Source organism: Pleurodeles waltl, chromosome 3_1 (genome assembly GCF_031143425.1).
Source record: "Pleurodeles waltl isolate 20211129_DDA chromosome 3_1, aPleWal1.hap1.20221129, whole genome shotgun sequence".
NCBI classification, from domain to species: Eukaryota; Metazoa; Chordata; class Amphibia; order Caudata; family Salamandridae; genus Pleurodeles; species Pleurodeles waltl.
The window spans coordinates 350,686,389-350,711,042 of NC_090440.1; the positions used below are offsets into that span (position 1 = coordinate 350,686,389).

A 24,654-nucleotide genomic window follows, 5' to 3' on the forward strand; every position below is an offset into this window, starting at 1 on the left:
AGTGTGTGTTGTCTGGACTATTTCAACCTGTCAGTGCCTTGTGCTGCTATTTTGAGTTTACTGACTGACTCCTGACAACGGGAAATGATTCTATGTGAATCAATGAAAGATTCAAAACTGGAGCTATAACCAGCATCTGCAACTACACTTGAAATGCTTGCCTGCAATTCCTCACCATCCTGGGGATCCAGGACAGGGTGGAGCAGGAGCACTGATCTTTAGTTGCATGCAACTTTTAGTCTGTTCACCAAAATAAAAAGCCCACAGAAAAAAGACAGGCATCAGCAAAATGCTGTGGACTGATACCATAACATGACAAACAACCAGTCAAGCAAATGCTTAAATGGGGCTCACTACAACAGACTAATTCCCTAAAAGGTTAGGCCAGTGGTTCCCAACCTGTGGTCCCCGGACCCCCAGGGGTCCGTGACACATTCCCAGGGGGTCCGCAGGCCTGGGCTGGGAGGAAGGCACTTCTCCAGCTGGGGCCTCTGACAAACACCTGCGTGCCGTTTTCATATTTATTACTTCCTTTGTTGAGCATTTTTAAACGCACTGCAAAGCTCTTTGTACTACAAAAATAAAACTGTCAAGCTAACTCACGTGATTAATGTATCTGCTGGAGACAGATGGGAGTTTTGTGCAGTGGCAGTTTTGACTCAAAGGTAGTGCATATGGTTAATATGCCTGCTGCAAAGAATGTGTATCATGCAAAGAACAGTATTTTATGTGCATGGCACAGTGGGTTACTGCTTTTGTCAAGGAGATTCTTTTGTTACTGTGCAGTTCATAATCGTAATCTAGCGCAGTGGGTTGTGAACTGCCATTAAAGAGCTGCATGTAAACCGCATGGCACAAATTAGAAAGTTGTTTTTTACCTAGTCTTTCATTTTCCTTATGCTGCTAAAAAAGGTTTGCTTTGTACAAATACATTCTTATTGCTAACGCGGTGCTTCATTTATACTTGTTGTTTCCGGTGCTGAGCACCGGCACTTATTTTTGAGGGCCGGGACTTATTCTTCTGCCTCAAGCATTTACTGCAAGCAAAAGACACATATGGGAAAGACGGAGGAAGGGAAAAACTAAAAAGCATCACAAAGGGAGAAAGTAGAAAGGTGCTAGAGTGAGCTGAAGTGGCAAGGAGTGGCTTTATATGGATTGAAGAGGCCCGAGATGACTTCAGGCTTACGCTGCCTCAGTATTCCATGTTCCCACATTTAATTGCAGCAGCCACGTATTTAAGAGGAGTTCTTTGGGCACTGGTACGTTTTTATTTACAAATTAAGCACTGTGCTAACGTCATCACCAATCACTGTGCTGTGTTCTGAATCCTAAGTTTGTGCTTCTCCAGACCAAGCACTCTTAGAAAATGCCTAGCAGTGTGGATGACATGTGAATCCTACACCTTGTAGTCCCCTGTAAAATGCCCTGACACCCTACAGTGGTATGAGAGGTGCTATAAAACAAATGAAGTACATGTGACAGAGAGGCTAGGGACAGATGAGAGGCCCTTATGATTTACTTCCCTTCCCCTTCACTTATTTATGTGAAAAAGCTTTCTCAGATCTTGCATACCTAGAAAATAAAAATAGAAACCGCTCTGGAAATGTAGAATCTGACCTAAGAATTCACCTTCCCTAAATAAAACCAAACATTGAAAAGGTAGTTGCCAAACCTATAAAATTAGATTTTTGCATATTTTTTCAATAGAAAAGAATTTTATCTTTAGTAATTTGAATATTTGTTTGGTGTTTAATTGTTATACTTTTTGCGAATTACTGTTTTAATGTTTGAAAATTAAATCGTACAAATTGCTGGGGGTCCCCGGCTTCCAGTAATGATTCATTGGGGGTCCTCAGGAGTCAAAAGGTTGGGAACCACTGGTTAGACCCAATGCCTTGCTCTGTATCCTGCGTTATATGTTGTGCTGACATGAGATCTATGAGAAAGCTTAAGCAAACCTAAAAAGATCCAAACAATTATGTCTAAGTTGCAGGTTAGACATTCTTTGAGTGCAAGAGAAGGTGAACATGATCCACACCATTCAGTGTGGGAAAAACACATCTGGTGAGGGTGAATTCCAAAACGTGGACAAGGGTGTCACACGAAGGATAATTGTATGCTGAAATGGTACATAGATTTAAAAGAGTTATTTAAGCAGATTCCGGTCATTACTGCCACGAATACCTTATACAGGGTGAAAGTGGGTAGGAGCAAGAATTCAAGAATAACATATGACTGCAGACATTGGGACCTACTGGGTTGAACAACAATAATAACGTCATCTTCTTAGCCTGGCCTCTTAATCCCTGGATTATCCCCCATTTTTGGCAGTCAGGTAGTTGACTGTGAAATACATGTCTTTAGCATAATACTCATTTTCTTTTAATTATTAACTATCTGACTTTTGGCCATTGATGGAACTTTGTCCTTTCTGCAGGGTAATCCCTAGTTTTTTTTTCTAAAGCCAGTTTTTCCCAGCTAGAGAACTAATCAGTGGTAAAGGTCTCCTCCTTTCAACATGATGAAACTGGTCTAATGCATCTGATTGGCATGCTTATGTTACCTATAAGATCCTTGTATATATTATACCAATGTGTATTCATGGTTTGTAACTTAAATGTCACTAGCGAACTGCAGCACCCACTTCATCATCCACTGATGATCATCATCATTGTAGGAAGTTGGCTCTGTATGCACTATTTCAAAGTAAGGAATAGTATGCACAGAGTCCAAGGGTTCCCCTTAGAGGTAAGATAGTGTCAAAAAGAGATAATACTAATGCTCTATTTTGTGGTAGTGTGGTCGAGCAGTAGGCTTATCAAAGGAGTAGTGTTAAGCATTTGTTGTACATACACAAGCAATAAATGAGGAACACACACTCAAAGACAATTCCAGGCCAATAGGTTTTTGTGTAGAAAATGAAAATGTCACTTACCCAGTGTACATCTGTTCGTGGCATCAGTCGCTGAGATTCACATGGTATGCATGAGCTCGCCATCTGGTGTTGGGTCGGAGTGTTACAAGTTGTTTTTCTTCGAAGAAGTGTTTTCGAGTCACGGGACCGAGTGACTCCACCTTCTGTGCTCATTGCGCATGGGCGTCGACTCCATCTTCGATTGTTTTCCCCGCAGAGGGTGAGGTAGGAGTTGTACTATAGTAATAGTGCCCGCGCAATGAAAAATGTAAGTATGTACCTATTAAAGGATTAAGTAATATATATACAAATGTACAAAATTGAAGGTAACTTCTGAACTGCTACAGGCTTCCGGGGAGGTGGGTGGGTCCATGTGAATCTCAGCGACTGATGCCACGAACAGATGTACACTGGGTAAGTGACATTTTCAGTTCGATGGCATCTGTCGCTGTAGATACACATGGTATGCATAGACTAGTAAGCAGTTAGTTCCCCATAAGCGGTGGTTTAGCCTGTAGGAGTAGAAGTTGTCTGAAATAGAGTTCTTAATACAGCTTGACCTACTGTAGCTTGTTGTGCGGATAGCACATCTATACAGTAGTGTTTGGTGAATGTGTGAGGCGTAGACCAAGTGGCTGCCTTACATATTTCTTGCATTGGGATGTTTCCTAAAAAGGCCATTGAAGCACCTTTTTTCCTTGTTGAATGTGCCCTGGGAGTAATGGGCAGTTGTCTTTTTGCTTTAAGGTAGCAGATTTGGATGCATTTAACTATCCATCTGGCTATACCTTGTTTTGATATTGGGTTACCTGCATGAGGTTTTTGGAATGCAATAAATAGCTGTTTAGTTTTTCTGATGTTCTTCGTTCTGTCAATGTAGTACATTAATGCTCTTTTGACATCTAATGTATGTAGTGCTCTTTCAGCCACAGAATCTGGCTGTGGGAAGAATACTGGTAATTCTACCGTTTGATTTAGATGGAATGGAGAAATAACTTTTGGTAAAAATTTTGGATTAGGTCGTAGGACGACCTTATTTTTATGTATTTGTATAAAAGGCTCTTGTGTTGTGAACGCTTGAATTTCACTTACTCTTCTTAGAGATGTAATGGCGATGAGAAAGGCAACTTTCCAGGTGAGGAATTGTATTCCGCAAGAGTGCATGGGTTCGAAGGGTGGGCCCATGAGTCTTGTTAGAACCACGTTTAGGTTCCATGAAGGAACAGGTGGTGTTCTTGGTGGTATAATTCTTTTAAGCCCTTCTATGAATGCTTTGATAACTGGTATCCTATACAAGGAAGTTGAATATGTAGTTTGCAGGTATGCAGATATTGCTGCAAGGTGTATTTTAATAGAAGAGAAGGCTAGCTTTGCTTTTTGTAAATGGAGCAAGTAATCTACTATATGTTTTGGAGTTGCCTCTAGTGGTTGTATCTGATTATGATGGCAGTAACAAACAAATCTTTTCCACTTACTTGCGTAGCAGTGTCTAGTGGATGGCCTTCTGGCCTGCTTTATGACTTCCATACACTCTTGGCTAAGTTGTAAGTGTCCGAATTCTAGGATTTCAGGAGCCAGATTGCTAGATTCAGCGATGCTGGGTCCGGGTGTCTGATCTGTTGGTTGTGTTGCGTTAACAGATCTGGTTTGTTGGGCAGTTTGATGTGTGGTACTACAGACAGATCTAGCAGTGTTGTGTACCAGGGTTGTCTTGCCCACGTTGGTGCTATTAAAATGAGTTTGAGTTTGTTTTGACTCAATTTGTTTACTAGGTAAGGAAGGAGAGGGAGAGGAGGAAAAGCGTAAGCAAATATTCCTGACCAGTTCATCCATAGGGCATTGCCTTGGGATTGCTTGTGTGGGTATCTGGACGCGAAGTTTTGGCATTTTGCGTTCTCTTTTGTTGCAAATAAGTCTATTTGTGGTGTTCCCCAGAGTGTGAAGTAGGTGTTCAGAATTTGTGGGTGGATTTCCCATTCGTGGACTTGCTGGTGATCTCGAGAGAGATTGTCTGCCAGCTGATTCTGGATCCCCGGAATAAACTGTGCTATTAGACCAATTTGATGGTGGATTGCCCACTTCCATATTTTTTGAGCTAACAAGCTTAACTGCGTTGAATGTGTTCCTCCTTGTTTGTTTAGATAATACATCGTTGTCATGTTGTCTGTTTTGACAAGGATGTATTTGTGGGTTATGATTGGTTGGAAAGCTTTTAGTGCTTGAAAAACTGCTAATAATTCTAGATGATTTATATGCAGTTTTGTTTGATGTATGTTCCATTGTCCTCTTATGTTGTGTTGATTGAGATGTGCTCCCCACCCTGTCATGGAAGCATCTGTTGTTATTACGTACTGTGGCACTGGGTCTTGGAAAGGCCGCCCTATGTTTAAATTTATACTGTTCCACCATAGAAGCGATAGGTAAGTTTGGCGGTCTAGCAACACCAGATCTAGAAGGTGACCCTGTGCTTGAGACCACTGTGAGGCTAGGCACTGTTGTAAGGGCCTCATGTGCAGTCTTGCGTTTGGGACAATGGCTATGCATGAGGACATCATGCCTAGGAGCTGTAGTATTGTTCTTGCTTGTATTGTTTGGTTTGGAGACATGTGTTGAATGACCCTGTTGAAATTGTGGATCCTTTGTGGAGTTGGCGTTGCTACTCCTTTTGTCGTGTCTATTATGGCTCCTAGATATTGCTGTACTTTGCTTGGCAGAATGTTTGATTTTGCAAAGTTGACGGTGAACCCTAAATTGTAGAGGGTTTGTATGACTTGATTTGTGTGGTTTGAGCATTGTGTGAGCGAACTGGTTTTGATTAGCCAGTCGTCTAGATACGGGAACACATGTATTTGCTGCCTTCTGATGTGTGCAGCGACTACTGCTAGGCACTTTGTGAATACTCTTGGAGCGGTTGTTAAACCAAAAGGCAATACTTTGAATTGGTAATGTATTCCTTTGAATACAAACCTTAGATATTTCCTGTGTGATTGATGGATTGGTATATGGAAATATGCGTCCTTGAGGTCTAGGGTTGTCATGTAGTCGTGTTTTCTGAGCAATGGTAACACTTCTTGTAGTGTGACCATGTGAAAGTGGTCTGATTTGATGAATGTGTTTACTACCCTGAGGTCTAGAATTGGTCTCAGTGTTTCGTCCTTTTTTGGTATCAAGAAGTACAGTGAATAAACTCCTGTGTTTATTTGTGTGCTTGGTACTAATTCTATTGCATTTTTTTGCAGTAGTGCTTGAACTTCTATCTCTAGAAGTTGTGAATGGTATTTTGATAAATTTTGTGATTTTGGTGGTATGTCTGGAGGGAATTGCATGAATTCTATGCAATAACCATGTTGGATAATTGCTAGGACCCATGTATCTGTAGTTATTTTGTCCCATGCTTCGTAATATTGATGTATCCTCCCCCCCACTGGTGTTGTGTGGGAGGGGTGAGTGACGTGTGAGTCACTGCTTGTTGGTAGTGGTTTTGGGGCTTTGAAATCTTCCTCTATTCCTAGGAAATTGCCCCCCTCTATACTGGCCCCGAAAACCTCCTCTGTACTGTCCCTGGTAGGTGGGCGGTGCGGACTGTGAGGTGCTAGCTTGTGTGGCCTGACCCCGAAACCCTCCTCTAAAAGGTGTTTTGCGGAAGGTGTTATAAGATCCTCTGCTCTGCGGGGAGTAGAGTGCGCCCATGGCCTTGGCAGTGTCAGTGTCCTTCTTGAGCTTTTCTATAGCTGTGTCGACCTCCGGACCGAACAGAAGTTTCTCGTTTACTGGCATGTTAAGCACTGCCTGCTGAATTTCTGGCTTGAATCCAGACGTTCTGAGCCATGCGTGCCTACGGATGGTAACCGACGTATTAATGGTTCTTGCGGCCGTGTCTGCTGCATCCATGGAGGAGCGTATTTGATTGTTGGAAATGTTTTGACCCTCCTCAACAACCTGTTTTGCTCTTTTTTGCAGATCTTTTGGGAGATGTTCAATGAGATGCTGCATCTCATCCCAGTGGGCTCTGTCGTATCGCGCTAGCAGCGCTTGTGAATTTGCGATGCGCCACTGGTTTGCTGCTTGGACAGCAACCCTCTTCCCGGCTGCATCGAACTTCCTACTTTCTTTATCTGGGGGAGGTGCATCCCCAGAAGTGTGCGAGTTTGCCCGTTTTCTGGCAGCCCCTACCACCACAGAGTCTGGTGGCAGCTGAGAGGTGATGAAGACAGGGTCCGTAGGAGGCGCCTTATACTTTTTGTCCACCCTAGGCGTCACTGCCCTACTTTTAACTGGCTCCTTAAAAATGTCCTTTGCATGGCGTAGCATGCCTGGGAGCATCGGCAGGCTTTGGTAGGAGCTGTGGGTTGAGGAGAGGGTGTTAAATAAAAAATCATCCTCGACTTGTTCCGAGTGTAGTTCCACATTATGGAATAGAGCTGCTCTAGCCACCACTTGTGAGTAGGCTGTGCTGTCTTCCGGTGGTGATGGCCTAGTTGGGTATGTGTCTGGGCTGTTATCAGACACTGGTGCGTCGTACAAGTCCCACGCATCCTGATCTTGGTCGTCGTGGCTCATGGCGGTGTGAGCTGGCGAATGTGACGGGGTGTAAGTTGGCGAAGCCGGAGTTACAGGTGGAGGCGAGGGAGGAGGTGTTACCTTTTGTGTTGTTTGTTGCTGAGGAGTAAACTGAAGCGTTCTCTTTCGTTTGACAGGTGGAAGGGTACTGATCTTCCCAGTCCCCTGCTGAATAAAGATACGCTTTTGCGTGTGATCCACGTCAGTGGATTGCAGTTCTTGTTCAAATCTATGTTTCTTCATTTGAGAAGACATAGAATGCTCTTCGGTATAGGAGCCAGAAACAGGGTCTGATGTCGCTTTTTTCGGCTCCGAAAGCCCTGTCGATTGTTTTTTCGGCTCCGAGGTAACCTTCCTCTTTTTCTGTGCCGAAAATTCTTGGCCTCTATGGTCTTCGGCGCCACTGTCTCGGCGTCGATCGGTGTCGACACCGAACTCTCGGTGTCGATGCTTCTGTTTAGCACTCTCTCGGTCCCGAGGAGGCTGCGTGCCGGTGTCTCGACCGAAGTCGGACGATCTCGACACTGAATGGGCCTTTTTCGGTGCCGATTGTTGGTCACCGAGAATTTGGGTGGAGCCATGGCCGGTTGGCAGTGGCGTCCCCTGGGCCTTCTTTCCTTTTTTAGGGTTTGATCTCGACGTCTTACTCACAGTTCTTGTAGAGTGTAGCTCGTCGGAGTCTGAATCCTGGATGGAAAAGGATTCCTCCTGTTCTTCTTCTGTCTCGAACTGTCGACGCTCTTTTGGCGTGGACGCCATCTGCAGTCTTCTCGCTCGACGGTCGCGCAGAGTTTTTCGGGACCGGAACGCCCGACAGGCCTCGCAGGATTCTTCACTGTGCTCGGGTGACAGGCACAGATTACAGACCGAGTGCAGGTCCGTATAAGGATATTTGTTGTGGCATTCGGGGCAGAATCGAAACGGGGTCCGATCCATCGGCGTTGTCCTCCACGCGGTCGGGCCGACTAGGCCCCGACGGGGTGCCGAAATCTACCCCGAAGGGCACCGAAGCGCTTCGATGTTCAACGCGTCGTCGTATGTGTCTATCTGTAACCGGATCGCAACGATACCGTCGAAAATCTTCCGTCTTCAGCTATCTTTCCGTTCCGAAACTCGGAGCGACATGAACACGTCCGAACCCGATGGCGGAAAGAAAACAATCGAAGATGGAGTCGACGCCCATGCGCAATGAGCACAGAAGGTGGAGTCACTCGGTCCCGTGACTCGAAAACACTTCTTCGAAGAAAAACAACTTGTAACACTCCGACCCAACACCAGATGGCGAGCTCATGCATACCATGTGTATCTACAGCGACAGATGCCATCGAACATATATTTTCTTAGTTTATTTTAAGAACCACAGGTTCAAATTTTACATGTAATACTTTGAATGAAAGGTAATGCAGGTAGGTACTTTAGGAACTTTGAATACTCAAAATAGCATATACACTTTTCACATAAATCACATATAGCTATTTTAAAACTAGACAGTGCAATTTTCACAGTTCCTAGGGGGAGTAAGAGTTTGTTAGTTCTTGCAGGTAAGTAAACCACCTACGGGGTTCAAGTTTGGGTCCAAAGTAGCCCACCGTTGGGGGTTCAGAGCAACCCCAAAGTTACCACACCAGCAGCTCAGGGCCGGTCAGGTGCAGAGGTCAAAGTGGTGCCCAAAACGCATAGGGTTCAATGGAGAAGGGGGTGCCCCGGTTCCAGTCTGCCAGCAGGTAAGTACCCGCGTCTTCGGAGGGCAGACCAGGGGGGTTTTGTAGGGCACCGGGGGGGGACACAAGTTAGCACAGAAAGTACACCCTCAGCAGCACGGGGGCGACCGGGTGCAGTGTGCAAACACACGTCGGGTTTCCAATAGAAATCAATGGGAGACCAAGGGGTCTCTTCAGCGATGCAGGCAGGCAAGGGGGGGGGCTCATCGGGGTAGCCACCACCTGGGCAAGGGAGAGGGCCTCCTGGGGGGTCACTCCTGCACTGGAGTTACGATCTTTCAGGTCCTGGGGGCTGCGGGTGCAGAGTCTTTTCCAGGCGTCGGGATCTGGGAGTCAGGCAGTCGCGGTCAGGGGGAGCCTCGGGATTCCCTCTGCAGGCGTCGCTGTGGGAGCTCAGGGGGGGCAACTCTGGCTACTCACGGTCTCGTAGTCGCCGGGGAGTCCTCCCTGAAGTGTTGTTTCTCCACAAGTCGACCCGGGGGCGTCGGGTGCAGAGTAGCAAGTCTCACGCTTCCGGCGGGAAACGCAGTTGTCTTTAAGTTGCTTCTTTGGAAACAAAGTTGCAGTCTTGGGTGAACAGAGCTGCTGTCCTCGGGAGTTTCCTGGTCCTTCTAGAGCAGGGCAGTCCTCTGAGGATTCAGAGGTCGCTGGTCCTGGGGAGAGCGTCGCTGGAGCAGTGTCTTTAGAAGGTGGGGAGACAGGCCGGTAGTGCTGGGGCCAAAGCAGTTGGTGTCTCCGTCTTCTCTGCAGGGTTTTTCAGCTTAGCAGTCCTCTTCTTCTTAGGTTGCAGGAATCTGAGTTCCTAGGTTCTGGGGAGCCCTTAAATACTAAATTTAAGGGCGTGTTTAGGTCTGGGGGGTTAGTAGCCAATGGCTACTAGCCCTGAGGGTGGGTACACCCTCTTTGTGCCTCCTCCCTGAGGGGAGGGGGGCACATCCCTAATCCTATTGGAGGAATCCTCCATCTGCAAGATGGAGGATTTCTAAAAGTCAGAGTCACCTCAGCTCAGGACACCTTAGGGGCTGTCCTGACTGGCCAGTGACTCCTCCTTGTTTTTCTCATTATCTCTCCTGGACTTGCCGCCAAAAGTGGGGGCTGTGTCCAGGGGGCGGGCATCTCCACTAGCTGGAGTGCCCTGGGGCATTGTAACATGAAGCCTGAGCCTTTGAAGCTCACTGATAGGTGTTACAATTCCTGTAGGGGGGAGGTGTGAAGCACCTCCACCCAGAGCAGGCTTTTGTTTCTGTCCTCAGAGAGCACAAAGGCCCTCACCACTTGGGGTCAGAAACTCGTCTCTCAGCAGCAGGCTGGCACAGACCAGTCAGTCCTGCACTGAACAATTGGGTAAAGTACAGGGGACATCTCTAAGATGCCCTTTGTGTGCATTTTTTTAATAAATCCAACACTGGCATCAGTGTGGGTTTATTATTCTGAGAAGTTTGGTACCAAACTTCCCAGTATTCAGTGTAGCCATTATGGAGCTGTGGAGTTCGTTTTTGACAGACTCCCATACCATACACTCTTATGGCTACCCTGCACTTACAATGTCTAAGGTTTTGCTTAGACACTGTAGGGGTATAGTGCTCATGCACCTATGCCCTCACCTGTGGTATAGTGCACCCTGCCTTAGGGCTGTAAGGCCTACTAGAGGGGTGACTTACCTATGCCACAGGCAGTGTGAGGTTGGCATGGCACCCTGAGGGGAGTGCCATGTCGACTTAGTCATTTTCTCCCCACCAGCACACACAAACTGGCAAGCAGTGTGTCTGTGCTGAGTGAGGGGTCCCTAGGGTGGCATAAGACATGCTGCAGCCCTTAGAGACCTTCCCTGGCATCAGGGCCCTTGGTACCAGGGGTACCAGTTACAAGGGACTTACCTGGGTGCCAGGGTTGTGCCAATTGGTGAGACAATGGTACATTTTAGGTGAAAGAACACTGGTGCTGGGGCCTGGTTAGCAGGGTCCCAGCACACTTCTCAGTCAAGACAGCATCAGTATCAGGCAAAAAGTAGGGGGTAACTGCAACAGGGAGCCATTTCTTTACACAAGCCCCCCCCCCCCCCAGCCCACAGGCCAGGAGACTCAGCCAAAGCTGGGAGAGTCTTCCTAGTCTGTCAGGTGAGGAAGAGTAGAGGAAATAGGCTGGTTTGTTGCAGGGCCTACTCTGCCTTACATCCTCCTGTTCAGGTCATTCCCTCTGGGGAACTGACCCACTTCCACAGTGATAGGACCTAGTCTCAATTGCCTCTTCTCTGTGTCTTTAATGTCTCCACCCATTCTCTCTATTTTGGGGTTAGAGGTATCCACCTCTGCTAATCTTATCTTAGCCAGGGTCACCCCTAACTTACCCAAAGAGGTTACCCAGAGCTGGAGTAACCCCACCATGACCAACAGGGTCAGGGGGTCTAACTTGCTATTTGGCATGGGGTCAGACCACCATGCCAAGGATAGTGCAGCCATAAAGGCCAACACCCAGCAGAGGCCACTGACAGCTGTCAGTGCCCAGAACCACACCTTTAGCTCTTCACCTACAAGGGAAGGAGCTAAGTTACAGGCTTCTTTGTGTTCAGGGTGGCTGTCTGCTGTATTAGAGTGGGGGGTTACCACATCTTGTAGTAAACACCCTTCTTCCACTCTTTCTTCTGTTAGCTGAGGAGCCACCCACTCAGGCTTAACAGTTGCCTGACTAGCCAGGAATTCTTGTGGGTCAGGTTGGACTGTACCAGTGCCACTTTTGGAGTTTTCCCCTACTGGAGCAGAATCTCATTGGCTTGCTGGAACCTTGGCTAAAGGTTGTCCACCTTTCCTACTCTGTTTTATTTTCTTTTTCTTCTGGGGCCTACTTGCAGTTACTGCAGGGGTAGCACCTCCAGAATCCTTGGGAGAGGACTGGCACTGGACCAGTTCCTCTCTTGGGCTCTGACTAACCTCTGGGTAGTCATTTCCAAGGAGACAATCAAGGGGGAGGTCTGTACTGACTACCACCCTTCTCCAGCTAAAAGTCCCACCCACTTCTATGGGCACAAAAGCCACAGGCCTATCAGTGACCCTGTCTGGGCTAACTCTTACTCTGGCAGTCTCACCTGTGATGTACTGGTTTGAGAACACCAGCCTGTCATGCACAATAGTGTGACTGGCACAAGTGTCTCTCAGGGCAGTGGCTGGGATTCCATTCACCAGTAGGTGGTGGAAGTGTCTACTTCCCTCTGGAATCTCCAACTCACCTGTTGGGCCCTTTTTCCAGTTGAAGGCTATGAAGACCTCCTCATCTGAGGAGTCATTCCCAATGGCTACACTGGTTACCCCTGGGATTTTGCTAGGGGGTTTGTTTTTGGGACAAGAAGTGTCCTTGGTGTGGTGCCCTGTCTGTCTACAGTTATGGCACCATGCCTTAGTGGCATCCCAGTTTTTACCCTGGTACCCACCTTTGTTTTGGGTTGTGTCTTGGGGCCCACCCACCTGTTCTGGTTTTTGGGGGCCTACAGAGGACTCTTTTTCTTTGTTTCTAGTGTCACCCACTTTCTCCTGGGGAGTCTTTGTAACCCCTTTCTTTTGGTCACCCCCAGTGGAAGTTTTGGTTACCCTTGTCTTTACCCAATGGTCCGCCTTCTTTCCCAATTCTTGGGGAGAAATTGGTCCTAGGTCTACCAGATACTGATGCAACTTTTCATTGAAGCAGTTACTTAAAATGTGTTCTTTCATAAACAAATTATAAAGCCCAACATAGTCATGCACTTCATTTCCAGTTACCCAACCATCCAGTGTTTTCACTGAGTAGTCCACAAAATCCACCCAGGTCTGGCTCGAGGTTTTTTGAGCCCCCCTGAATCTAATTCTATACTCCTCAGTGGAGAATCCAAAGCCCTCAATCAGGGTACCCTTCATGAGGTCATAAGATTCTGCATCTTTTCCAGAGAGTGTGAGGAGTCTATCCCTACACTTTCCAGTGAACATTTCCCAAAGGAGAGCACCCCAGTGAGATCTGTTTACTTTTCTGGTTGCATAAGCCCTCTCAAAAGCTGTGAACCATTTGGTGATGTCATCACCATCTTCATATTTAGTCACAATCCCTTTAGGGATTTTCAACATGTCAGGAGAATCTCTGACCCTATTTAAGTTGCTGCCACCATTGATGGGACCTAGGCCCATCTCTTGTCTTTCCCTTTCTATGGCTAGGATCTGTCTTTCCAAAGCCAATCTTTTGGCCATCCTGGCTAACAGGAGGTCCTCTTCACTGAGGCTATCCTCAGTGATTTCAGAGGTGCTGGCCCCTCCTGTGAGGGAAGCAGCATCTCTGACTATTATATTTGGAGACAGGGCTTGAGGGGCCCTGTTCTCCCTATGCAGGACTGGAGGGGGGGAAGTCTCCTCCAAGTCACTAGCTTCATCCTCTGGGGTGTCATCCTCAGAGGGGTTGGCTTTTTCAAACTCTGCCAAAAGCTCCTGGAGCTGTTGTTTGGAGGGTCTTAAGCCAATTGGGATTTTCTTTATTTTGCAGAGAGACCTTAGCTCCCTCATCATAAGATGGAGGTAAGGGTTGAGGTCGAGTTCCATCACATTCTCTTCTGCACTAGACATTATGTTTCTAAAAGTTGGAATACTTTTTAAGAATCTAAAACTAGTTCTAGAATCTAATTCAAACTTTCACAAAACTTTTAAACTCTAAAAGAAATGCTAACAGGGACTAACACAAGGCCCTAGCAGGACTTTTAGAAATTTAGAAAAATAGTTCAAATTGCAAAAATCAATTTCTAATGACAATTTTTGGAATTTGTCGTGTGATCAGGTATTGGCTGAGTAGTCCAGCAAATGCAAAGTCTTGTATCCCACCGCTGCCACCAATGTAGGAAATTGGCTCTGTATGCACTATTTCAAAGTAAGGAATAGTATGCACAGAGTCCAAGGGTTCCCCTTAGAGGTAAGATAGTGGCAAAATGAGATAATACTAATGCTCTATTTTGTGGTAGTGTGGTCGAGCAGTAGGCTTATCAAAGGAGTAGTGCTAAGCATTTGTTGTACATACACAAGCAATAAATGAGGAACACACACTCAAAGACAATTCCAGGCCAATAGGTTTTTGTGTAGAAAAATATATTTTCTTAGTTTATTTTAAGAACCACAGGTTCAAATTTTACATGTAATACTTTGAATGAAAGGTAATGCAGGTAGGTACTTTAGGAACTTTGAATAATCAAAATAGCATATACACTTTTCACATAAATCACATATAGCTATTTTAAAACTAGACAGTGCAATTTTCACAGTTCCTAGGGGGAGTAAGAGTTTGTTAGTTCTTGCAGGTAAGTAAACCACCTACGGGGTTCAAGTTTGGGTCCAAAGTAGCCCACCGTTGGGGGTTCAGAGCAACCCCAAAGTTACCACACCAGCAGCTCAGGGCCGGTCAGGCGCAGAGGTCAAAGTGGTGCCCAAAACGCATAGGCTTCAATGGAGAAGGGGGTGCCCCGGTTCCAGTCTGCCAGCAGGTAAGTACCCGCGTCTTCGGAGGGTAGACCAGGGGGGTTTTGTAGGGCACCGGGGGGGACACAAGTTAGCACAGAAAGTACACCCTCAGCAGCACGGGGCAGCCGGGTGCAGTGTGCAAACACACGTCGGGTTTCCAATAGAAATTAATGGGAGACCAAGGGGTCTCTTCAGCGATGCAGGCAGGCAAGGGGGGGGCTCCTCGGGGTAGCCACCACCTGGGCAAGGGAGAGGGCCTCCTGGGGGTCACTCCTGCACTGGAGTTCCGATCTTTCAGGTCCTGGGGGCTGCGGGTGCAGAGTCTTTTCCAGGCGTCGGGATCTGGGAGTCAGGCAGTCGCGGTCAGGGGGAGCCTCGGGATTCCCTCTGCAGGTGTCGCTGTGGAGGATCGGGGGGGGGGGGGGGGAAACTCTGGCTACTCACGGTCTCGTGGTCGCCGGGGAGTCCTCCCTGAAGTGTTGTTTCTCCACAAGTCGCGCTTCCGGCAGGAAACGCAGTTGTTTTAAAGTTGCTCCTTTGGAAACAAAGTTGCAGTCTTGGGTGAACAGAGACGCTGTCCTCTGGAGTTTCTTGGTCCTTCTAGAGCAGGGCAGTCCTCTGAGGATTCAGAGGTCGCTGGTCTTGGGGAGAGCGTCGCTGGAGCAGTGTCTTTAGAAGGTGGGGAGACAGGCCGGTAGTGCTGGGGCCAAAGCAGTTGGTGTCTCCGTCTTCTCTGCAGGGTTTTTCAGCTTAGCAGTCCTCTTCTTCTTAGGTTGCAGGAATCTGAGTTCCTAGGTTCTGGGGAGCCCTTAAATACTAAATTTAAGGGTGTGTTTAGGTCTGGGGGGTTAGTAGCCAATGGCTACTAGCCCTGAGGGTGGGTACACCCTCTTTGTGCCTCCTCCCTGAGGGGAGGGGGCACATCCCTAATCCTATTGGAGGAATCCTCCATCTGCAAGATGGAGGATTTCTAAAAGTCAGAGTCACCTCAGCTCAGGACACCTTAGGGGCTGTTCTGACTGGCCAGTGACTCCTCCTTGTTTTTCTCATTATCTCTCCTGGACTTGCCGCCAAAAGTGGGGGCTGTGTCCAGGGGGCGGGCATCTCCACTAGCTGGAGTGCCCAGGGGCATTGTAACACGAAGCCTGAGCCTTTGAAGCTCACTGATCTGTGTTACAATTCCTGTAGGGGGGAGGTGTGAAGCACCTCCACCCAGAGCAGGCTTTTGTTTCTGTCCTCAGAGAGCACAAAGGCTCTCACCACTTGGGGTCAGAAACTCGTCTCTCAGCAGCAGGCTGGCACAGACCAGTCAGTCCTGCACTGAACAATTGGGTAAAGTACAGGGGACATCTCTAAGATGCCCTCTGTGTGCATTTTTTAATAAATCCAACACTGGCATCAGTGTGGGTTTATTATTCTGAGAAGTTTGGTACCAAACTTCCCAGTATTCAGTGTAGCCATTATGGAGCTGCGGAGTTTGTTTTTGACAGACTCCCATACCATACACTCTTATGGCTACCCTGCACTTACAATGTCTAAGGTTTTGCTTAGACACTGTAGGGGTATAGTGCTCATTCACCTATGCCCTCACCTGTGGTATAGTGCACCCTGCCTTAGGGCTGTAAGGCCTACTAGAGGGGTGACTTACCTATGCCACAGGCAGTGTGAGGTTGGCATGGCACCCTGAGGGGAGTGCCATGTCGACTTAGTCATTTTCTCCCCACCAGCACACACAAGCTGGCAAGCAGTGTGTCTGTGCTGAGTGAGGGGTCCCTAGGGTGTCATAAGACATGCTGCAGCCCTTAGAGACCTTCCCTGGCATCAGGGCCCTTGGTACCAGGGGTACTAGTTACAAGGGACTTACCTGGGTGCCAGGGTTGTGCCAATTGTGGAGACAATGGTACATTTTAGGTGAAAGAACACTGGTGGTGGGGCCTGGTTAGCAGGGTCCCAGCACACTTCTCAGTCAAGTCAGCCTCAGTATCAGGCAAAAAGTGTGGGGTAACTGCAACAGGGAGCCATTTCTTTACAATCATCTACTGTTGACTAAGTAAACTTGAGAGGAGGCCTGCCGCTTGTCAAGATATCAAAACAACCCTTTTGATAGGCCTAAATATTCCTTTTGAATATTAATCACCCCTACGTAGGCCTTACTGCTCATAAGAAGGGTACGTTCCTTTTAAATGTGGGACATGGAAAAGTTTTATGTTAGAAATGTCCTTGTAGTGAAAAAGCCCTAAAAGCTATTTTCACTGTGGGAGAGAAGGCTGTTCCATATGAAAGAAGTGGGAACAATATTAAGTCTAATACATTTTAACTCCATTCCTAGAAAGGAGCTACAAATTACATTTTTGGACTTTTCAAAATATTTATTACAAACACAATTCACTGTTGAAGTTGGATTTGTAATAAATAGTTTGAAAAAAGGACTTTTTAAATAGTTACCTTTGCCCTGTCTAAAGTCCCTGAAAAGTAAATCTGCATTTTCATCTCCTACTGACACTAGCCAATAATTATATTTCAATCGATGTGAAGGAGGTGTGAATCTGCCAGTAGGACAGGGACAAAATCCTTTTGGTTTGGGGGGAGGTAGTGGTCTGCCCTTGACAGGATGACCCATGGGCACGACCAAATACTTGATTAACTCTAAAGAGGCCTACCCTATCACAAGCAGATGTAGCTAACGCTCAGACTTGCAACCTTCTTTTATCCATTCCCTCAGCCAGACCATCTGCCATCAGAGTGTGCCTCTTGTTAACATAACAGTGTCAGACCCTGCTTGAGTGTCAAGACCTCAGGTTTTCTGGGTTTACACAAACTTTGGGGAGCACATCAAAGGAGGGAAGTAACATGTCATAACAACCAAAGTGGATAGAGTTAGACTCAGGAGACTTTAACCCTTTGGTTAGGGCATACCCAGTGATCATTTTTACCTACTAGCTTGCGTCAGGCATAAATGTGACATCTTTAGACACCTACTTCTAAACACTTCTGGTCCTGTGGAAGATCAGAAGAGGACTGAAACTGCTATCTGAGACCTGAGAAAACCTAGAAGACTAGTCCTCCTGTTAACAGGGACACAACAAGAAACAAGAGGTCCTCAAAATCTTTCTGGCCTGAATGGACCAAGACGTCAACTGTGTGTGTCACCAATAACCACAGTCTGAATACCAGTGTTTTAGTTAGCACCTTAAAGGTGGGTAATCAAAGCAATCAAGGCTAAGAGGAAGAAAAAAAAACAGCACACCCCAATGTATGTGACTGCCTTTCAAAAGGCACCACCTTCATGAGAATTTCAAAATATCATAGTGTAATAGTAGTTTGTTAGGCACCATAAACTTCACATTACCTGATTTGCTACAGTAAGTTTGCTTTCTTGCTCCCACTTCTCTTGTTCTGCTCTTACAGCTGCTTTATACTCTGCAAGACTAGTTAATTCTTGTAACCATCGAGCGTGGGCATTATTGACAGCTGCTTCTACCTAAAATTAAATTAAAAATACATTTGAAAACTGAATTCTCAATATTATGAAATATAAAAAAATAAGTTATGACATTGCTGCTGTTTGTTTTCATGATAGACAATGTTTTTTCAAGTCTAATGCAATGGCCTATCTTCTGGTAAAATTCATGTCTATAAATGAGGGAGAATTTAGTAACCCTGACTCTGGAGAGGAATATCTGGTCACAGTAAAATGATTTTGCAGCAACTGTGAAACTCAGAATCAAAACCTTTCAAGTATGACATAAAGATTTACATTAAGGAGGATAGACTGAGCACATTACTTCCTGGAGATCTTCATTCTATGAGTCCTACTCATCATGGGCATTGTGATAGGGAAAGTCAGGGCCTTGAGACAGTTCTCCTATACTGCTTCATCCCTCCTCTGGCCACCGTTAACACTGGTAAAAATGTGTCCACCTTTCAACAGGAATATCCTGTTAAGTGCACCACAGAAGTAGTATACTTATGGAAGACAAACTGCACATGAGCTTTATGAACTTGATTTTTACTTTAGATATGCTGACTACTTCAGGTAAGTCTTAATTATAGAACATGCTTGACTATGATGGCTGGGTATTATATGAGCAACATTATTAAACACCTCCCTCTCCCCATCTACCAAACATGATTCCAGGGTCCTGAAATCTTCAAACAACTCTGGAGGAAAATAGAGTGGATGCACCAATTATTTAAAGTTACTCCCCATAGCGATTCTTGAAGGGCCAGTCCTAAACATTCCCTTCTTTCCTATGACTGACCAATTATCCTTCTCTTCATTTGTAGGCTAAAGTGAGAGAAAAGAAATAGGAGAAAGGAGCTAGACAAGAGGGGCTGATTGCAGAATGGGCAGATGTTTGGTCACGCTTTCAAAACGGAATTGGTTCTTCATTGGGCAAAACTTTATTTTATGTTTTCTGACCTGCCAGTTACAGGCATCCAAAAGTTATTTGCCTTTAGTAAAGCATCTGGTAGAGATTATCTAGCTGCAGATTCCTTACCTTAGAGTATTCCCCAGGGATCAGACTGGATAATCTTGAATAGTTTCTCTGGGTACTGGTAGGGGCAGTTGAGCATCTTTGCATTGGTGGCAGCGTCCGCAGTGCCTATATAGGCACCATTCCAGCGTGCTGACCTCAGTTCATGACTATTTCCACGCCAGGGGCACAGAGCCACATCAGAAGGTTATTTGACCAGTGTGCAGATTCTAGGCCCTACAAGGACCTTGTTAGATGAAAAGTGTAGTTTGCAGAACACGGCGGATGGAAAGGTCTGTAAAGAATTCTGCTGGTAGATACAGTCTCTACAAGGTACGGCAGTACAAAAGGTAAGTAACCTGTTCACCGGATAGAGACTTCAGACACAGATTCCTTACCTTAGAATAGATACCAAAGAAATACCTCCTGGAGGTGGGCCCGCAAACTGGCTTAGACCAAAAAGTCCTTGAGGACTGAAAGGGCAAAGTGCCCATCATGACTGACCAGACTGTCAAGGCAGTAATGTTTAGTAAATGTGTGCAAGAATGCCAACATAGCAGCCTGACAGATGTTCAGGACAGGAACTGCACGAGATAACACAACAGACGCAGCTTTGGCTCTGGTGGAATGAGCCTGCAAGTCCTAAGTGGGCTGCTTCTTAGCTAGTAGGTAGCAGATCTTGATGTAGAGTTAACCCAGTACCTAGTATTCTTTGGTGCAATCAAAATAGAAGGACAGTGCCCTTTGAGGATCCAGATGGTGAAGTCGCTCATCTTCTTTGGAGAGGTGAGGCGAAGCAGAAAAAGCTGGCAGCATGATCCTTTGGCCGATGTGGAAAGGTGTCATCAGCTTCTAAAGAAAAGAGGCATGAGAACCAGTGTGTCTGGGAAGAAGCTGGTGTATATAGGGTGAATAGAAAGAGGTTGTAGTTTGCTAACCCTCCTGGTCAATGTGACGGCCACCAAGAAGACTATCTTGATCATCAGAAGTCAAAGGGGGCAGATATGCATGGGTTCAATAGGGAACACATCAAATAGATTAAAACTACTGGGGCATAATAAAAGGTTTGGTGGGAAACGTGCTGAAGACCTTTTCAGAAAACGTATTACAACGGGGGACTTAAACAGGGAGGGTTGGTCCAGCAACACCAAAAAAGCCAGGAAGCCTGAAAGATACCCCTTATCTGTACCCAAAGCATAGCCTTCTCTTCAGACAAGGGTACAGAAAGTGGGCCACTGCACAGCCACAAACTTGTCCTAATGGCAAGTGTTTCTAGTTTTATGTTGAAGGATGGCTGGCTGCCAGGATGACAAAGATTTCGGAAGGAAAACAGATGCCCCTAAGCTTTCACTGCTCAATCTCCAAGTATGAAGATGGAGAGTGTGCAGTTTGGAGTGTGAAATCCACCCTGTTGCTGTGACAGGAGATTGTCCCGGAAGAGCAGCCAGATCAGAGTACAGATGCTCTTCCCCAGGATACCACACTTTTGGTCCAATCCGGAGCCACCAGAATGACTTAAGCCTGCTAAGTTCTGATATTTTTCACAACTTCGGGAAGGCAGATGTGGGAAATCATTTGGATTCCCATATTCCAGCATAGATGAAATGCGTCTCAGAGCGAGAGCCGCTTTGGAATCTCCAACAAACTCACAGAAGTGCGAACACTGCACAGCCTCAGCCATGGTGAACAGATCAAGCCAAGGTGCAGTACTCAAAGAGACCCTGGACCACCTCTGGGTGGAGGTGCCGTTCATGATCCATGAGGAACTGACAGCTGAGTATGTCTGACCTGGTGTTGAGAGATCCCGCCAGATGCTGCATGGTCAAGAAAATGTACTGAAGTTCCAACCATGTCTGGAAGCGCTAAACCTCCGGGTACAGGGTCCACGACCCCACTTCGCCCTCCTTGTTGCAGTATCATATAACAGTAGCATTGTCCGTTGTTACACCTGACAGCCTTAGGGTGGTGTTTCCCCAACTTTTTGCCTGCCTCCTTCCATTTTCCTGACCTCATTTTTGCTGGTTTTAGGATTCTGTACACTTTACCACTGCTGACCAGTGCTAAAGTGCGTTTGCTCTCTCCCCTAAACATGTTAGTATTGGCTCATACCCAATTGGCATAATTAATTTACATGTAAATCCCTTGCAAAGTGGTATACCGTATACCCAGGCACTGTAAATGAAATGCTATAAGTGGGCCTGTAGCACTGATTATGCCACTTACACAAGTAGTCTTTCAACCCTGTTTCAGGCCTGCCATTGCAGGACCAAGTGTGTGCAGTTTTACTGTTACTTCGAAATGACATTTAAAACGCTCTTTTTATTACGTATAAGTCACCCCTAAGGTAGGCCTTAGTTAGCCAATAGGGCAGAGTGCTGTGTAAGTAAAAGGTAGGCCATGTACTTTTAAGTTTTACAGGTCCTGGAAGTGAAAAACTCCCAAAGTTGTTTTATTACTATTGCAAGGCCTCCTCCTCTCATAGGCCAGCATTGGGAATTCCTTAATACACTTTTAAGCTGTAATTCCTGATCAAAAAGGAGTAGCTGTATTGTGTTTCATATCAATGGAATGGTAATGATAAATCCTCTTTATTGGGTAAAATCTGATTTATCATTACTATTTCAGAAAGGCCACTTTTAGAAAGTGGGCATTTGTCTGCTCTTACAGCTATATATGTGTCTGAAGCCTGTCTCTATTACACATCTGGGGTGGGTGACAGCTATACTTTGTGCATTCCCTCTAGACATCCACAAGCACAGGAAGGTTAGGTGTGTCTGAGTTCTCATCTGTATTCTGATGGCCCTTCCTGGGCAGGTAAGGTGGAGGGGGAGCTGAGACTTACACCTGAATAGGAAGTGAATGTCCTCACACAAAGGACTGATTACTTCCTAGTATAGTCTGGAGCCAGGGCTGAGAACAAAGGGCCTCTTAACACTTCAAAGACCCTTCTTTAAAGTGTCGTCTGCTTCAAAGGCACAACTGGGTATAAGTACTGGGTCTCTGACCTCACCAAACCAGACACTTCTGGACCTACAACTGGACTCTGTCAGAAGAACTGCTGTGCTGCAGCAAGGACTCTTAATTTGCTGGATTGCTGATCTGGAAAGACTGCTTTTCTGCTATACTGCCCTACTACCTGTTTCTCTCTGACCCTGCTGGAGAGTTAGACTCTGCCTTGTACCACAAGCGATCTTCAAGGGCTTGTTCACTTGCCTCCGTCTGCTTGAGACTCAGGGACATCAAAGGTTTTATCCCTGCTCCTGTGCCTGGTTCACTGGAAGTGGACCCAGAGACTTCCATCACAGAAATCAATGCATCTCCTGTCTGCATGTATCAAAACCGGAGCATCGACCTGGTTGTAAGAGTAGAATCGGCGCATCGCTCTCGAAACTGATGTATTGCCTCGAGGCTCCAACGCATTAGAATCGTGTTTTGCCACTGCAGAAATCTACCGAGATTGATACATCTTTCGATGAGGAAAAACCTGGAGCATCACACTTTGAAACCAACGCATCTCATCTCCAGCGCTCGTCTTTGGAACATATACTTAGCCAATACTGTGTAAGACAGATCAACGCACCTCCATCCCGGTAGGGGCTTGATAGACACATTTCACCGCAAATCTTGCTATTGAGACAAGGAAAGGGATTTTGTTCCCGCTGGTCTGCATGGGTTCTGTAGCTGTCCTGAGATCCATTGTGGTCGGCCCAAACTTTAACTCTGCCCCGGTCCAGCACGACCTATAGCAAACAGAGCACTATTTGATTCCAATCGCTATTTTGCATTTATTCTTTGAAAATTCATATCTTGACTTCTACACATTGGATTTTTGTCATTCTGGTTATATTTTATTTATAAAATCATAATCCATTTTCCTAACGTCATGTGGAGTCTTTTTATGGTGTTTTCACTGTTTTCCTGCATGAGTTACTGTACAAATACTTTACACATTGCCTTCTAATTTAAGCTGGTCTGCTCTGTGCCAAGCTACCCAAGGGTGAGCATTGAATAATTTAGGTTGTGTTGTTACTTACCCTGACTAGGATTGTGGTCCCTACTTGGACAGGATGCATACCTCTGCCAGCTAGAGACCCAGTTTCTAACATTCATGAACACCTGCCTCGACCAGCTTCCCTTTGATGAAGGGCAGGAACATTTTCAATGCGAAGCTCATTGCTTTCAGCTTCAGACGACTCATAAGGAAGCAAGTCTCCACCGGAGACCAGAGGCCCCTAATCTCCACCACTCAAAGGCAGTCACCTCAGTCCAAAAGTGATGCATTAGGCACCACTGGCTCGGGAAACTATAGGGGTATAGGGGTCTGCCGCTGATTCATCTGCGGTCCGTTACCCAGCACTGCAGATCTTTTGTAGTCTCTTTCGACATCTGGACCATATAGAAGAGATTACCCTTGCCCAGTGGGACTTCAAATCCCACTGCAACGCCGGCATATGCTACTGAACGTCCTTCACCGGCCCAAAAAAAGCACAGCAAACTAGAAGGGCTCTTAGCCCACCGTGAACCGTATGCAGCACCAATGGGCTTGTGCTTGTGTAGGAAAGTGCACACTTTTTTGCTCACTGGTGCTAAGGTTTTTCAACTGATGTGCGCTGGGTCTCTGCCAATGAAGTCTCCAGTGCCAGTGCTCTTTCTCTAAAAAAAAAAAAAGTAAAATGTGTACAGTTGGCACACACTCGTATACCTCTGTATGTCCCTGGTAAATGGTACACCGGGTACCTATGGCCTGGGTACTGGAGATGATCCCAAAAGGCTGCAGCATGTATTGAGCCACCCTCATGGCCATTGCAGTCTGTGGGTCCTGGTGCATGCCAGAAAAAAACACAACATGGCACACCAATTGTCTGCAATGCCCCATCTAAATATATGTAAGTCACCCCTTTAGCAGGCCCCAGAGCTCTAAGGCAGGGAATTATATTTGCTGTGGGGACATATCTGCATGAGCACATATGCTCCTGTGATGCCTACTTCATTTACTGGATATTGCAAGTGAACAGGGAACCCATCTTAAGGAATGTACTGGACACTTGCCATTACGAGTTCGCCAGCTACATAATGGCTTTACTGAAACCTATGGTATTGGGTATCACACACCTCGTCTTAATAAATCCAGACTGATGCTAGCCTTGGCTTTATTATAATGTGCATCTAGCGGACACCTTAGCAGTGCCGCCTGAAACCTACTAGTCCCTTAGTGTGCTGGCTGACTGGTACCGACCGGCCTGCCACCAGACATGTTTCTGACCCCCTTGGAGGTGACAGCCTGTTCTCTCAAAGGCCAGAAACATTTCCTGCTCCGGAGGAAGGTGTTATCACCTACTCCAGCAGGATGCTTAGTGAATCTGCACACCAAGGTAGGGGCTTCAAAACCCTGTTGCCTTTGGTATGTGACCTCATCTTCCTCAGTCCTGGGAGTTGCTGCACTCTGCCCTGGGGCCACTTGGAACCAGGAGAGGTGTGAAAATTAGTTATGAAGTAGGTGTGTTCCATCTCTGTGCTAG

At 46.3% G+C, this 24,654-nt stretch overlaps 1 protein-coding gene across 3 annotated transcripts in view; it reads right to left on the reverse strand.

Annotated features, from left to right (window-relative positions):
* The window catches only part of CEP152 (centrosomal protein 152), a 318,523-nt gene that overhangs the window by 107,272 nt on the left and 186,597 nt on the right, over positions 1-24,654 (reverse strand). For all 3 annotated transcript variants that reach the window (XM_069222500.1, XM_069222501.1, XM_069222502.1), the window contains exon 21: positions 18,007-18,138. In XM_069222500.1, the coding sequence (XP_069078601.1) occupies positions 18,007-18,138 (132 nt within the window). The remainder of the gene's footprint in view (positions 1-18,006; positions 18,139-24,654) is intronic.